Source organism: Anser brachyrhynchus (assembly GCF_964034855.1).
Source record: "Anser brachyrhynchus genome assembly, chromosome: 10".
Taxonomy (NCBI): Eukaryota; Metazoa; Chordata; class Aves; order Anseriformes; family Anatidae; genus Anser; species Anser brachyrhynchus.
The window spans coordinates 21,626,853-21,644,078 of NC_137705.1; the positions used below are offsets into that span (position 1 = coordinate 21,626,853).

At 43.1% G+C, this 17,226-nt stretch overlaps 1 protein-coding gene across 2 annotated transcripts in view; it reads right to left on the bottom strand.

The window, feature by feature from the left end:
- FGD3 (FYVE, RhoGEF and PH domain containing 3) overlaps positions 1–17,226 on the bottom strand; it is a 115,034-nt gene that overhangs the window by 39,123 nt on the left and 58,685 nt on the right. For both annotated transcript variants that reach the window (XM_080606506.1, XM_080606505.1), the window contains exons 2-5: positions 16,346–16,516; positions 11,119–11,287; positions 9,405–10,002; positions 99–188 (exon numbers count right to left, since the gene is read on the bottom strand). In XM_080606506.1, coding sequence (XP_080462632.1) covers positions 99–188; positions 9,405–10,002; positions 11,119–11,287; positions 16,346–16,516 — 1,028 coding nt within the window. The remainder of the gene's footprint in view (positions 1–98; positions 189–9,404; positions 10,003–11,118; positions 11,288–16,345; positions 16,517–17,226) is intronic.

A 17,226-nucleotide genomic window follows, 5' to 3' on the forward strand; every position in this document is an offset into this window, starting at 1 on the left:
ACTCCATCTCCCACCACCAAGTCATGTTTTCACACCATCCAGCTTTAGGTCAGAGGCTGAACTGAAGACAAAGCATAGTTCATTCAAAATTGAATTACCTGGTCCAACAGATGGAGCCTTTTCACATATGCTTCTTCTGTATGGAGCAGTTCATTTGCAATGTTGAATAGCTTTTGGGGCTCTGTACACTGAAAAAAAAAAAAGTTACAAATAAGACAATCCATCTCCTCCTACGAACCTAACTTTCACCAACTGTTCCCCTTTCCATTTTCTCAGCGGGCCAAATTCCCTGCCAGTACAGAAGCCTGAAGTGAATGGGGTTAATACATTTCAGAATCCGCTCCGCATTTCTCACCGAAGGATCAGTTTGCTCTAGAGACATTTTTAAAGCAATTTTCTGAAAGTGCAATTAGGAACGTATTTAACAGCTGGTCAGGATATCATTTTAATTCTTTATGGTTTTCTATAAAGAACCAGAAATACCATCCAAATTTGGAGATACAGCTTATCTATTTGATAACTAAGACACCAGATTATAAATCAACAGGGCTCCATTTTTAATTCAGGTCCTGTGACTAAAAAATCATAGAAATTAGAAAAGAGCCCTGTTTGGCCGGAGATTTCACTCCCCGGTCAGCACAGCATTACTCTCTGTGGAATATCTCTAACAGCTTTGTGCAGCTTTAAACACCCACCAATTTCCTGGAAAGAATTCCAGCAACATAACCAAAATCACCCAGCAAAGTCTTTCATTATGCCCGTTATAAAAATAAAATAAGGAAGGACTAATTCAAAAGCCTGGAGTTCTAAACTAGTAACGAAGCATCACCTTTATTCACAGATTAGCCAAAAGCTACACAGGCTCCATAGGTTCTCAGCTTTCTAAGGGCTTAAAAGTACGTGAATTGGTATGACACAGACCGCAGCTTTCTGACAAACTCTAGATACCTTTAAGGGTCTAGACTTCAAACTCTGTGCTTATATTATAATCAAAGTGAAAGTAGGTTCCAAAACTCAGGGCTGGTTGGTTTGTGTTCAGGAATGCAAACATTGGAAAGTGGCAGCAAGGTCAAGCAAGTGTAGGGGAATTTTAATGGACTGAAGCTGGAAAAAAAAAAAAGAAAAAAAAGAAAAAAAGACTGTGATGGAGGCTAGAGAGATGTATAAACGGTTAATGGAACAGAGAGCATGAGCTTGCTGCAATTATTCACCATTTCTTCCACAGGAAAACTAAAGTGCATCAAAGAAAGTGACCGAGGTGTTGCTTCAGACCAAGAGCTGCCTCCCTGAGCAGCGCACCAGGAGCCCTTCAGCACACAACACAGCAGCTGGTAAAGGTTCACCCAGGCTCGTGCAAGGACAGGACACATCCAGGGAGTAAGAGTCCAGCTGAAGGCAATCAAGAACAAAGCACTGCTTCCGCCTCAGGAAGCACCTGGGCCCCTCAGCAGCAGCAGGGATTTCTGTCCCAGACACCTATCTCCGGGTACGTGCTAGCACGTTGCACACACACTGCTGGCCACCACCAAGCTGTTAGAAAATGTCAGTGAAATGCCCTCTTTAAGCTGCTTCGCTGCCATCTTGTTTTAATTATAAACAAAGTTGAAAAGAAAAGAAAAGAAACGAAAAAAAAAGGGAAAAAACCCACACACATTTAGGCAAACTGCAGTGCAAGGGGAAGACCTTAAAGGCTTTTTTAAAGCTCGCCATAAATCCCAGCAAACCAGACCCTACCTAAAACAAGGCACCACTTAGCATTAAGCATCCTCAGTTGATGCAAGTATTAAGTGAAGGAAAGCGAAGAGCTTTGCTGGATTTGAACCAGTGTCAGGCTCCTTCCTTCAAGGCACTCCTCCTCTTCCCACGCACAGACCTGGGGGCCTGCATGTGCCCCACAAAGGAGCCCGGACGTGTGCTCGGCCTGCCTCACTACTCTAATTATTTCAAGCAAACTTAAATATTCTTCTAAGCTATTCTAACGTGCTACACGACATCCTGCTCTACTCACTCATGTGCTATATATTAATATTTGGGGAGAAAAAAAATCACAGCACAACAATGCTTTGAAGCTGTTATGGGGAAACACGACATATTACGGTTTATAATGAAATACACTGCTGGCCATTAGGATTCCACTAACTACAAGGATCTCTCGCTAGAAGTAATTTATCTGCCAGTTTTGCTGCGAGCAGAACAGGGCGCCTGAATGAAAGGCACTGATGTCAGCAGGCTGGCATGCCAGCCACCGAGAACATCCTTTGATTTGTTTGAATACAGAATTTGGAAAATAATTATTTTCAACCAAATACATTTGTTCTCAAAAGTAAATCTTTACATAGCACAGGCACTTTTTAACCTCCTGACCTTCACCATCTGCAGCTCGGTTTATACTTCCAAAAAACTTGCTGACATCTGCTGAAATACCAAACAGCGGCTGAACACAACACAAGCTTGAGCTGAGCAGAACGTTTTAAAGAGAGACCGTCTTCAGCTCCTGCTTCTGCCAGGCGCAGAGACAGGCACGTTTTTCAGACTAATCTGCACCTTATTCACCTTTCAATGGATATAACACTTTATGTAAAATAGTCAATGCAGTGAATGATGTGAGACAGCCTGGTCCTCTGACCCTTCTGCATTTTGGGCCGTGGAAGGGCAGCTTTAGCAAAGCCTGAGCTGTATGTCAGGGTACCATGGACAAGATATTTCATGGTCTATGTTTCTAAATGAAAATTAAAACAAATGTGCAAATTCAAACACAGATTATATTCCTTAGGTAACAGCCTTGTTTAAGTCTCTGTTCACATCTACTCACACAACCGCACAGTCCGAGAGAAAGCAAAGGAACCCTACTTGAGGAAAGGAAGCAGGCTTCAGCTGGATGATGTTGGCAACAACGGTAGACAGGAGAAGAAAATCATCAGGAAGAAGACAGGTAACAAAAACTGGCAGAGCCATGGCAGAGCCCACCTCAAAGAAGCTTGGGACAGGGGTATTATCTAAGCAGTGAGCCCTACTAATGCAGAAGCAAACTGATAGCAATGAGACCTCACTGCGTTTTTCATTTTGCATCAGTTTATAACAGGTGACTATCTGAGGCCATCACCATCTTTAGCCTGCTCGGAGCAGACACCCAGCAGTGAGACCACTGCCCAGGCAGATGACTTACAGCAAAACTGAACACATTTACTTAAAGCACAAACTGCACAGGAACCAAATGGCCGCTGCTGGGGACCAGTGAGGCATACTTAACTTTACTCACAGAGTCCTGCAGAAAAAAAAAAAGTGTGTGTGTATATATATATATATATAAATATATATATATATATATATTTGCCATGTGTAAGGCATATAAATGATGCGGAAACAAAATATCCAGTCTCCCACCTTATATGGATTTTAAGCTGTTTTGTTCTTTGTAAATGTGTCTCACTCCTGCTTTGCCCACCATGACGGGTGGGCACAGCCACAGCCTGTTACAACTCTTCTCCACAGCCACACCTGACAGCCATGAAAGTACTGCAGAACCTTTTTAAAGCAGTTTAGCCAGTGGAGTTAAAAGCAAGATGAAAAAAGGGAAGCAGTCGGTGTTTATTTTGTGACACAGGAAGCTTACTCCAGTGCTTGAAGTAGCAGCTGCGTGATGCTCTTTCACTTCTGTATGGAGGTCTAACAGCTCGTTTTCAGCTGTATCTGTCCATAAAATGTTTTAAGGAAAAAGGAAATGCCAGCCTGGAAACAACCGGCACCACGACGGGCAGATTCTCACCTAGGTGGGAGTACATTTACACCTGCAAATAGGCAAACGCCACAATCTCAGACATAAACTGGGTGACAGCAGACGCCGAGCTGACTTGTGCAACAGAGCGGCCACCAGCACATCGCTGCTTCCTGCACGCCTGCCCCTGGCCCTGCCCGGTGTCTGCCGAGCGCAGCGCAGGGCGCAGTCAGCCAGGGCACTGCCGGCCTCCCGCACAGCTCGGCTGCCTGGGGGGCAGGAGCGATGGCATCGGGCTAACCTGGGCATCAGCCTCACCTGCTGCTCCCTGGGACACCCACTGCAGGCTCCCCGTCCTCCAGGCACGGCACAAGCCTGCTCTTCAGCCACCACAACCACTATTTATTCATTTATTTGTTTATTAACCTCTGCCGTTAACTACCAGTCAGTTCAGCCATGCCAGCGAAGGCAGAAGACAAACACAGGACAACCCGTGATGGCTCAACCATCCCGGTTCCTCCCTCAGGCTTCACGCACAGCAGGCAGTGCCTCGCGTGGATGGGGACTTGGCACCCAGGCACGAAGGCTGACCTGGCTATCATGAGAAGCAAATCTGAGGTGAAAATTTAAAGGAAAAATAAAACAGGAAAAGAAACCTCAGAGGCTCAATGAGAGAAAATTTGGGCTGCAATTTTGCCTGCAGCAACTGTTTCTCTTACTGTTGGCTGTACCTGACTACGTTCAGTTCGCATCTCTGTTGCAAGAGGCTTTCAGCAAATCATGCAGGAAAGCTGGGATATGGCTAGGTTAAAATCAGAATATGGCTACACTTTAAAAACACAAGCTCCCCATCAACAGCCACTGCTACAAAGAACACAGAAGGTCCCCAAAGATTACAGACAACTTCCTACTCGAAAGTGCTGAAAACAATATGGAAAAGTTACCCTATGCTAGGAGACCTATTTTACTTAGCGTATTCCAAAAAAATGGTGATGAGAACAAATCTGATTCTTCTTAACCAGCGTTATGACTAAACCACCGACCCACACAGTTCTGCGTACTGGGTAACTTGTGTGGATTTATCTATGGGCTTCAGAAGTACCACTGAATTAGCAAACAAACATAAACCCCCAAATACAAAGCCCCCTTTCACTAACTTGCTCTAAACCCACTGACAGAACAAGTCAGGAGGCAGACAAAAAAAAAAATAAAACACCATTATTTTGGCCACGCTCCCTAGTGTCACATCAGGAAGTGGAGATAATAACTTCACATCCTCTTCAAGGCCAAGCAAAAATCTTTTTTTCAGAACGTATGTGGAGATAATCTTACCCAAAGGCCTGACTTGCAGGACTCCAAGTCAAATTTTCCAACACAATCTGTACTATGAAATCAGAAGCGAAACTCCAGTGAAACACAGGCAGAAGGAGAACACGTCAGCGGCTGCACAAGGCCAAGGGGGACTTGATGATTACTATTATTTTACACAGCAGGTTCTCAGGAAGCAGGACAGATGGAGAAAGGCATTTTGGGGGGATTATTAATGAGCATTTATTACTCTTAGTGAAAAATACCTGAATAAGGAGATATGAAGGAGCATTCGCCATCTCAGAAGCATTGCTCCACTGCTCCCAGGCAGTCGACTGCTCAGCGGAAGCCTCGGGTAGCGGGCTGCAGAGCATGACAGCCCCTCGGTCCCACTTTTGTCATTTCTTTTTTTGTAAACATCAAGGCTAATGTGCCTCAGCTCTCGCAGCTCCTGACATTTTCTGAGATGCTATCAAAATTAATAAGCTCCCCTCGTTCATTTTCATTTTGATAACAGATCCCTAGCAATCCCAGTAAGGCACTCCTGCGACTTTAAACCATCCAATAATTGTGTGCTAATAAGTGAGATCTGTTAGACTCCGCAGCAGACTCCCAAAGGAAGCCACATCACACTCCAGAGCTAAAGCTAGACTAAATAAAACAGTACAAGTCATGCATCAGGCAGCGTTACTTCACCAGCAATGGGATGCGTGAAAGCCCGGGTGCTGGATGGAGAGATCTGAAGTAGAAAATTAGAGAAGAAAAAAGCAAAACTGATTTTTTTTTTCTCTACTTATGTTTATTCATGAACTTCACTTAACTTGATATCCTAAGAATTACTGAGCCATCATTAAATCATTCTGCAGCTGTACTTCTTATGCATCCTCCTCCAAATATAACAAAGCTTTCTGGAAAACCTGAATGTTTAATTAGAGTGCTGGTTACCTCCGCGTGCAGCTGCAAAGCCTGCTACTAGAGGCAGAAAGGGGGAAGCAGGAACAAAGCTGCTGGCTCCTGACACACAGCTCTCCCCCAGGACAACCTCCTGGAGGATTAAGGGCTCTCTGCTGCTCTCATACCACAGTTGGTGCTGACTGAGCTCTCCTCTCTTTGTCTCCCAGGGCCAGGTACATTATTTTGTGGAAAATCACCAGGTTTCTCAAGGGTGATGCAAACTTCCAGCATCAGAGTAACCACAGAACATGTCAGCCTCAAATCACCAAGCTGGCTCTCCTCGTGGGATGCCACTGCCCTTTACCTGTACTGACTCACCCCACAGTGCCCCTGTCTGCAACAGAAGACCGTGAGGATGCTGTGAACACGTAACACAGGAGTTGGCTTTGCAGGACCTCAGCTGGTACACGCTGCATCCCCAGAAGAGGGCACAATCCTTACACTACAGCGGAGGCAGCAAATCTAGGCCTTCCCCTTCCCACGTGGCTGCAAAAACAAATTAACTTAGTGGAGCATGGTCATTCTCAAAACTGCCTTCTGAAACTGAAATCAAGTCAAAGGGCAAGGAAGAACCTGAAGTGCATCACATAGATGTCACACCTGCCCTCCTGTACTAATTCATCGAGATTAAAACACATTAACCTGTTAGACTGAAAAGCATTTCCTCCTCTAGAGATCTCTCCCTTTTATAAATTCACCAAGCACACTACAGAGAAGTATGACCTCCTCGGTGTTTTATCAGCGTTATTTCATTCTCTATGAACATTTAGCCTAAGGAACAAGATCTTAAAACAGCCACTAAAACTCTGCTCCCACAAAAGTAAGTGTTTGTGGTGTTTGTCAGTAAAGCACTTCTTAATGATACAGTGAAGTCTTCCACTTGGGTTTGCCACAGTTGGTTTGATACTGCGTGCCTAGCCCAAACTTAAACGTAAATTTAATGACTAGATTAAAGATTTTCTAATTTAATGCATTATTTTCTTGCTGGCATGTTGCAACTAATAATAATTTACAAAATATTTCAGTTGCAAATATGCCCATACATATCTATTGAGAATATGAAATAACTGAAGTATTTCACGGCATGCATATTTATGTATAAGCATATACATAAAGGAAAGTGAAGAGCAGCAGACAGAAGCCCTGGACTGTGGTGGTGATGCGGCCCACCGGAGATGTAAACAAGCTTCCTCCCACAGGCTGCTGAAGAGGCACCAAACATTGGTGAACACAATGGACGTGAAGTCTTAACAGAAGCCAGTAGGAATCTCTCTCCTTAAGCGCTTTCTGGAGGACCCCACACTAACTTCTCACACACAAGGTAAAACACAGGTCTTTGGCAGCTTAGACCCTGCAGTCCTGCTGGATCCTGTCTCATACTGTCACAGATTTACTCCTGCACAAGCCCAAGGCCCTGTGCACCACACCCTTCTGAGCCCAGCTGAAGGCGGTCAGGGCTGAGTTAGGGGAGCTTTTTTGCCTGCTCCTGGGAAGGGGAGACAGTCTGATGGGCTCCTTCCCCGGAGTCTGCCCCAGCTGCCAGGTGAGATTACAGACCCACAGACAGGCAGAGGAGATCACACCCTCTCCATCTACAGAAAGCAGTCAGGTCTGGCCAAGCAGAGCTGGTTTGTGCAGCCCTTACTCTCTGCTAGATGTTTCATCGCCCATTCCAGCCCATGCCCATCACCAAACCGCAGCACTGCGGGGTGATGGGCACAGCATTCAGGCTCCCTTCTGGCCAGGATAATGGTGGGAGTCGAGGGATTTTGGAGACTGTGAAACCTGAGTCAAGGCTCTGGTGTGCTTTCATAAAAACCACTAGCTACATCAATCTAAGATATTGCAATTATGCAGGAAAATTGTGTCGCCGTGTATGGTGGGGCTGGGTACGGTGTCATTACAGGGCTTGGGATACAACCAACTTTCACTTTGATAAGCAGTATTTACCAGAACAAACTCCGAAGTGTTGCTTTCAAGTCAGCTATTACTCTGACAGTGATGGTGTCACTGACACCAAAACCGGTGTTTCTGCCTGATGGGTCTGTGGGACTCAGGCAGAGCTTCTGGCACTTGGATCTGTCAACACACAGTAAGTCCTGGGTCCCCTGCAGCGAGGTTCAGGTGGGCAGCAACACCTGCCTCTGGCACACCGAGACAGTACCTAGTGCTCCTGGACAGGGTTCCTCTTACTCAAGCTGGTGTAGTGATGGGATTTCCCTTCTTTCAGAAAGTTGATTCTTTAGTTACCCTGAGAATATGAAGTCTTGCATTTTTCAGTTGTTAACACAGCAACTTTCATGTAAAGGACAGGGTGATAAAAAGTCAGATTAATTTGAGTTTGACATCACTGAATTTGCAGAAGGAGCAGTACAGCAGTTAAGTATTGGAGGGGCAACACCAGTCCCAGACAACAATGCTGGCATTTGAATCACATGAAGGGAAGGCGAGTCCAATCACACAAGCCTGAGCTTGAAATAAAGAGGAAGAACTGCAGCATAAAGCAGTGCGTTCACTAGAAAAAGTCTGGGGCTTTTTCAAACCTTCCTGTAGGTATGTTTGTCTCATCACACTGTCTTCTATTCTTGGAAAAAGGCAACACCCCAGAGCATTAACTGTACTCTGAAACTATCCACCAAACAAAAAGGGGAATATTTTGCAGATGTTTTGCTCTAAGCATCTTGTGTTTTATTTTTCTGAAAAATCTAACCTATCTTATTTCTAAAAAATAACTGTCTTGATAAGCAGATAATCGAATGAATCTGTCGTTAACACTATACAGCTGCAGCAAATGCACAACAGCATGGACTCCATTATTCTGCATTCAAGGAAAATCTCTTCTAGCTAGAGTTTCCTGAAGAGTAATTTGATAGAGTAACTACCCTGAAAACAACTTTTTGCACTCAAGTAGTAGTCACACCAAAAGAAACACAGGCTTCTTAAGAAATAAAAATAAAAAACCTGCTAGAAGAGATTTTCAACATGCAAGTCCCTCCAGCATGCAAGACCCTATTGCTGCAACATTCAGTATCCAGTTAGCCCCCTGCTTACCATGGAGCTCTGCTGAAAGCAACATGATCTAGTGATCGAGTGAGGAGCTAAACCTGCACAAATTCAAACAAAAAACACAAGGTGCAAGTCTTTACCTACAAAAGCACTTCAATTTTAATATCTTACCTCTGGCTGTGATGGACTCTCTTACATTAAATCTTACATTAAATCAAGACTGGAAACCTTTCTGCAAGTTAGTCTAGATTGGGAACAAGTTAAGACCTGCATCAAACAGGAAATCAATGACTGTCATGATCCTCTGACACAAAAACAATCAAACAATAAGACCCAAACAACAGACCAGAGTGATGCAAGGAATCTCTGGTCAGAGTCAGGAACTGGCTCCAGAGAACACAGAAGTAACACACTACCTTACCTTGTTTACATCCAAATACTCTAACTTTGGCACTTCTGCCGTCTCTTGTTCCTCACTACTTCCTTCATCAATGTCACTGTCTTCATCCTGCGTGGAGTCTCTCTTCTGCTCTGCAGAGGAAGATTTGGGGCCCTTTTTGTCTGGTTCCATCTCCCCCGGATTCCCAGCCACGCTGGGCTTCTTCTGTTCTGCACCTTCTTCGTTTGGGAAAGTTTCTCCTGCCACGCTACAAGAAGGGCTGTCAATGCCACTGTCTCTGTTAGGAATTTTACCATTACTGCTCAGTTCTGCAGTTGAGTCTTTATTGCTAAGCTCTCTAGAGGGTTCTTTGCTCACATTCACAGCAGTACAGTCTTCATGGCTTTTGTTATCGCCTATGCTTAGCTCTTTAATTTTCATTATGTCTGTGTTAGACAGATCCGCACTGCACGGTACGTCTGGCTCATTTTCATCTGGCTCACTTTTTTCATTTGTCGAACAGCCGCTGGAAGCTACCATGTCACAGTCACACGAGCTCGGTTGTTTGGATGAGTCCAGGCCAGGCTCCATCTTAAGAGCTAAATTTAGCTGGTTCCTTTGAAGAATATGTACAGGTTGCCTGCAGGTGAAGAGAAAGCACCCCAGTCATTCCTATTAACACTCAGAGACTTCAGAAGTGCCTCAAAAGAGACAGGGCCTGACTGTTATCTGATTCAAGCTATATTTCTTACAGCCCCCTCATAATCCTAGGAGGTGTGCAAACACATCACTGGAACAACATTCACCCAACAATTTCAGGTAAAAGCATACCACTCTAGCCATAAGCTTAACTGAAAAAGTACCATTAGAATCCCAGATCTTTAATACTCCCCACGTGTACTTGAAGAACAGTTTAGTTTGAAGGTTTGTGGCAAGGAGAACCGTCTTTTAAAAGAACCATTTGTTTATGAGCTTGTTTAAACAACTCAGCCTCTTCAACAGAACAAAGCCTTTCCAGAAAGTTATATTCTGCCAGAGAGGGGACGTTTCTGAAGCACAAGAATGCATTAGTTTCTATCTGAAGAGGCCTTACTAGATTCACCCAGGTGACAGTACATTCTAAGGCACAGTACAGTGTCTCTGTCCCTATCCCCCTCTTTATGAAATGAATCACTTAGCTCCATCAGGCAGATTTGGTCTTTGGAGAGGATTTTTATGTGTTTGTAAAAGGAGTTGCTTTACATATATTTATATATACATGCACAACCCTATTTAACATCTTTTATATATAAAGTTTCAAGAAACAATTATATATTATGCCATTTCACAATACACTGACATTGAACTATCCCCTGCCTCAAAGAAGCAACATAACAGTAAGTCTGACATTTACTGAATCTGAGACAGAAAACTCAATTATTTTATAGCAAAACTCAATTATTTTATAGCAGTATTTCCTATAAGGTGAAAACAATTTGATATCAAGACGACTTACCAAAAGCAGACTCTGGGCTACTTACTTGTGGTAGAACACTTAAATTCATTGGACCTTCAGCTCCAAGTTACAAACTAATAATCACCGAAATACGTGCTTTTATAAAAAACTCTTCTGTAGTCAGTCAAGTTTTGCACTTTCAGAAGAAAACATCCTGAGAGGAGTTTCTAACATGACAATTACAATCAACGTTTTCTCTTGTTATATTTTAAGTTAAAATTGTAAAAGAGAGATTATAGCAGATCTCAAAGACATATTTACCTAATACTTTCAAATTTCTCAATGAGAGTGTTGACTCCTGCTGATATTGGTATTTCTTCCTCTCCAGGCGCTAAGCTCCTTGATGACTTGGGATCAGCTGGTAAAGGCCGAGAAGGTGCAGGAGGAATTCTTTCCTGCCCAGGTTTGAGATGTATAGGCTTAGGAGGTACTAATAAAACAGAGGGAAAAAGCACAAGGATAAATCTCCCCTCTTCTTTATTCTAAACTGAGAAAAAAAATCCAAGCACGCAATGCAGAATGAAGAATATCCATTCTTTCAACCTTCTTTATAAATTATGTTGGTGCAGTTCCAAACTATTTCTTACACAAAAGCAGACTGCTGTACACTAAAGAAAAACGACAGTCTTCTATTTTGCATTTCTACAGTTGTATCAGATGAGCTAACGAACAGAGCGGCTCAGAAATTTACCGCTTCCTTGTTACCAAACAGGATGCACAGCTCACACTTAGTTTTTGCAAATGGGCTCACCATCTCAATCACACGAGTTTCCCCTCCCATAACTTTTCAAGACTCTAGCACTCTGTTGAATCTCTTATGCTGGGAAAAAAAAAAAGCAAAAACAAAACAAACCACCAAAAAACAATCCCACCATGGATTTCAGTGCCTGGTATTTGCTTGGCCAAAAAACCCACAAGCAGAACATAATAGCTTTTCTTCCTCTCATTCTCCCTCCCCCATCTCTTCCGTGGTGTAGTCTTCATAAATTTCCTTCCTCTTTTGGTTCTACATTGAGTTATATACTATATAAATAAAACGCATTGTAAGAATGTATACATTCTGCTTAAGAATTCATTGGGAGGCAAAGGTGCAAAGTCTAATACAGTATTAAAAGGAAAAAAAAGTAATTTTAAAAAAATGTATTCAGACCTTATATTGTTGCAGGGTAAATGGGTTTGGAAATACGCAAGCAGTAACCCATGGCAACAGGTTCACGTGCTGTTACAGTTTCATACAGTGAAACCAGCTTCACATAAGCAGACCTTACAGGAGGAGGTAGGAAAACCACCAGTGCAATCACTCCAAGGCACACGCTACTTGGAGCAGTACTGCCAAATAGCCCTTCTGATCTAGACTATCCAAAGAGTCAATAAACAAATGAGGAAACTCTACATATGAGTTTTATTAAACAATGCTTTCAAGAACAATTTACTTCAAGCATTTCCAATTTTTAAATGGTCCATATGGCACATCAGCATAATGTGATTAAAATTGTAATGGAGCTTCAATTAGCAACTGTTCTGAATGCAATTTCAGGGTTACTTTCTTTAGGAAGATAACTGAGGCATATACACCCAAAATAAGTCAACTGCTGTTGTCCCTACCCTGCAGAAAGCCGACTGTGTTAAGCTCCAGGTCAGCCTCAGCATCCTCCCTCCTCTAGCTACAGGCGGTCGCTGCCTGAGGTCAGTGATGAAGAACTGCTAGAGTTTTCGAACTCTGAGTATAGGCAGACTTAAAACTACCTACATTACTGAGGTCATTTCAGCACCAAAGAATAAAATCACATTTTCTAATGATTTGAGCTCTAATGGGACACTTCCTATAAAATGACCAACTTGCCCAGTGTCCAAAACCATTTGGAATTCCTGTCTTAAATTAAAGGTGTTATAGTTTGATTTTGAAAACACCACCACGAAACCTGTCTTACACACAACTAACAGTTAAACAGGAAAATTATTTATACTCTTTATAAAACCAGTATCGGTGTGACAGACAGAGGCAATAACCTACCCTACATCTCCTATTAGGACCTTAAGAGCTTGTAACTGGCCTGCAGCACTCAAAAGGTGAACTTCATTGTCTCTGCCAAAGTATTTACAGTAACAATAATGCACGTCATTTCTATCCATGCAAACACTTGAAAACATTTAAAAACTTTCCTTTAAATCTTTCCTGTTAGTGGACTCCACCTGAACCATTTGAGAAATTACACTCTAAAGTATATGATATGCTGTATTAAGAAGGAAGAAAAAGTGTTCCCTTCTGTTCTGATTTTTGTTATTTGCCAATGTAATTTTGAGAAACAGACACATCAGCACAGAGTCAAATTCGCTGGCTTTCTTAAATGCTACTTACAAAGCAAAATTTAAACCACAAAAGATACGTGCTGAAGAGCTGACACACAGAACCTACATTCAGAATTTTCAAGGAAACAGCCTTCAATATCATAACAGCCAGGCAGCTCTGCCTCACCTATAAACACACAGACATCTATTTATAACTCATGGGAGAAGACAAGATAGGCTTTTCAAAATTCACATTACATCGTTGTGTGAAAAGCATTCAAACAGCATAACCAATTTGCCAATTCCCACTCGTGAGCACATGACAAAATCCATTAAATGACAGGGCACACATTCGTTACCTCTCTGTCAATTTTACAGACTTTTAAACTCAAAATCAATTTAGGCTTCTACAAAAGAAGTGAATGATAGATTTGCATGCTAAAAAGGAACAATAGTAGATGAGCTCCATCTGTATCTATATCACCACAAGGACTAAATGAACAGTCACTCCTGAAAAAACAAAAGATGCTGCTTTCAGCTGTGGATACAGGACCCAACATGGGAGCTCAGCCACAACCCCTACCCCTGCTCTGAAGCCACCTTCCACGATCCCAGCCCTTGCAGGAAGTAGTGCTGCTATTTCGTCACTCCACTTTGAACTCCCCTTCTGCCTCTCACCCTCACACCGGGGCCCGAGCACAGCAGCACGACTTGGAGGCAGCTTCCAGGGCCCTCCTACGCACAGACAGGTAAACTGGTGGAGAACGGGAAGAAAGGCAGCCACAAAGAAGAGATTAGCATCATGGGACACGTTCAGGTGGTGCCTGAAAGCTGAAGCCATGCACTGGAATGGCACTTCCCCAATCCTCCTCCCCTCTGAAGATTTGAAGTAGCAGCCCAGTGCTATTTGCAGCAGGCAGAAACCAAGACACACAGCCTTTGTTGCAGAAGAAACAAGTGAAATAATGAGAAGCAGCATGACAGAAATAGAAAAGGGGAAGGCAAGGTTAAATATCTGGGAGAAGTTATAGCCCAGGCTTGGCCCTGGCTCTGTAAAACAGCAGGGAATAAGGACTCTCCCTTTGCTGTGACTTGAGCGTCTCAGCCTTTGCGTTACCTTAGCCCTCCCAGCGCACCGACTGCCCTAGTGCAACAGTTGACAAGGGAAGACCGTCCGGTGTCATCTACATGGACTTCTGTAAGGCCTTTGGCACGGTCCCACATGACATCCTGCTCTCCAAATTGAAGAGAGAGAGATTTGAAGGGTGGACCATTCGGTGGATAAGGAGTTAGCTCAAAGGCCACACCCAGAGGGTGGTGGTCAGTGGCTCTGTGTCCAGATGGAGGCCACTGACGAGCGGTGTCCCTCAGGGATCTGTCCTGGGACCAGGACTGTTTAATGTCTTTATCAATAACACAATCAGTGGGATTGAGTGTACCCTCAGCAAGTTTGAAGATGACATCAAGCTGAGTGGTATGGTTGATACACCGGAAGGAAGGCATGCCATCCAAAGGGACCTGGACAAGCTGGAAAAGTGGGCCCACATGAACATAATTGGCCTTCAACAAGGTGCACATGGTGCACCTGGGCTGGGGCAGTCCCAGACATGAGTACAGACTGGGAGAAGAACTCATTGAGAGCAGCCCTACAGAGGACTTGGGGGTTCTGGTGGACGAAAGGCTCAACATGAGCCAGCAGTGCATGCTTGCAGCCCAGAAGGCCCACTGTGTCCTGGGCTGCAACACCAGAGGGGTGGGCAGCAGGGGAGGGAGGGGACTGTCCCCCTCTGCTCTGCCCTTGTGAAGCACCACATGGACGCCTGGATCCAGGCCTGAGACCCCAGATCAAGAAGGATACGAGGCTGTTAGAACAGGTCCGCAGGAGGGCCACAAAGGTGATCAAGAGAGTGGAGCACCTCTACTATGGAGAAAGGCTGAGAGAGCTGGGGCTGTTCAGCCTACAGAAGGCTCTGGGGAGATCTCATTGCAGCTTTTCTGTAAAGGGGACTTATAAAACAGATGGAGAGCAACCTTTTGCTCAGGCAGATAATGGTAGGACAAGGAGGAATGGTTTTAAACAAAAGACAGGAAATTTAGATTAGAGGTGAGGAGGAAATTCTTCACTCAGAGAGCAGTGAGGCACTGGCACAGACTGCCTGGAGAAGCTGTGGATGCCCCAGTTCCTGGAAGTGCTCAATGCCACGTTGGACGAGGCCCTGGGCAACCTGATCTAGCGGGTGGCAACTCCCACTTCTCAGGAGAAGAAGCCATTTCTAATTTACAAAGTCAATAATGGCAAAGGAAAAAAAAAAGCCATCTCCCAACCTTGCAAAGGATCTTATACATTGTTCTCTACTGTTATATGTATGCTCATTGCAGGTAATTTTAAGAACTATTTTTATTATAAAGAAATGCAGTGAAATGATAAAATCATTATTTAAATTTTATGTGAAAGTATCTTTAAGGAAGATGACTGGCACATTCACGACCAAGTCTTGTAGTGATGATTTGTAGCTTTGGCTAAGTTGGCTCAGTCTGAGGTAACCCGTCTGATTTTCAAGTACTGGTTAATAGGTGACAGTGTCCCATGGGAATTTTGACTGGGACCTGTCAAAAAAGGGTCTGGGGAGACCAGAAAACTTGCTAGATCATGGTTCTTCCTGACTTCTCTTCTACCATAGATTGGGGTTGTCACCTATTTCACTCTGAGTCTGGCGGGACTGTGGAATTACCACAGCCCACACGCTACCCATGAATGTGACTGCCTTAGCTCATATTTCTCATTTTTAAAATACATTCATTCCATTTCAGCATTTCCTGTTGCTACACACAGTTCTTAGTATAAATGGAAAACAGATCCAGGTTTAAACAATAAGCTATTCTAATACTTTAAAAAAATGATAGAGAATGAAAAAAATATTGCTAAATTAAACTTCGATTTCACAGCTGCATGACATTTAATAGCAGTAAAGGAAATATGAATCAACAAGTTAATCTGTTATTCCTGAACCAATTCTTCAGGGCTTCCCCAAGATGCTATCTAACAAGGGAAAAATGAAAATAATAAAACCCTACTAGTTGTATTTGAACCTTAGAACATAAAATAACTACTTTGCTGTGACTTAAAAAAGAATTAAAAATATTACACATCATGTGTGATAGAAGCTTGCACAGTTGCTAGGAGGTCAAAGCCACTTGCCTTGGGGTTTCTGCAGAGGATGCATTTTGGCCAGTGGAGCTTTGGTCTTGGGCTTCCTTCCAGTTTGATGGATACATTGTGCTGGGCTGATATGCTGCAGCTCCCCACATGCTTCCAATGCTGGATTTGAGTCAATGTGACATTTGATTTGAAAAGGAGAACAAGGGCAACCTGAAAGGGAAAAAAAAAAAGGCAATATTTACTTCCTTCTATTAATCCTAGCAAAAAATTTAGCTACTTCTAGAAGCATATCATTCATATTACATTCTGAGGGAAGGAGGGTAGAAAAGGAGCAAGGCACTCACTCAGAAGTTATTACAAGCAATATATCCAGTCTTAATAGTCACGTCATGCTGACTGGTAAGTCAGCACACGTTTTAGAATGTAATTAATGACTTATTTCTTTACTACCAACACCCAAAATAAAAGAATAAATACGAAAGATAAAAGCCATTTCAAAAGGATTCCTCCAAACAGAGATATATATGCCCCAGCATACAACATCATGCTGTTTGGTAAAACAAACAAAACCAAAACAAACAAAAAGCACCACCTAAGTTATGGTGAATATGTCCCGTGGGGGGACAGATTGGTACAAGCTCCATTCCTTCAGAGATTTAATCATCCAAGCTGCATTTTACTGCTATTTATTATTCCTTATTACATAAAATATTAACATTCCCTCAAAAGGCTCCAATCTAAAAGATCCCACTGAGATATGATCCAGTGGGAAAATAGAGAAATGCATAATTAATGTTTGTTTGTCTTTTAATTTAGCATTCTTGATTCATTCCTGTGTGTACTGTGGAAAACCCATATATTCACTTTCACATAGTTTTTTTTTTTGACTTGGGGTTGTTTGTTTTTTTTTTGGACATGTG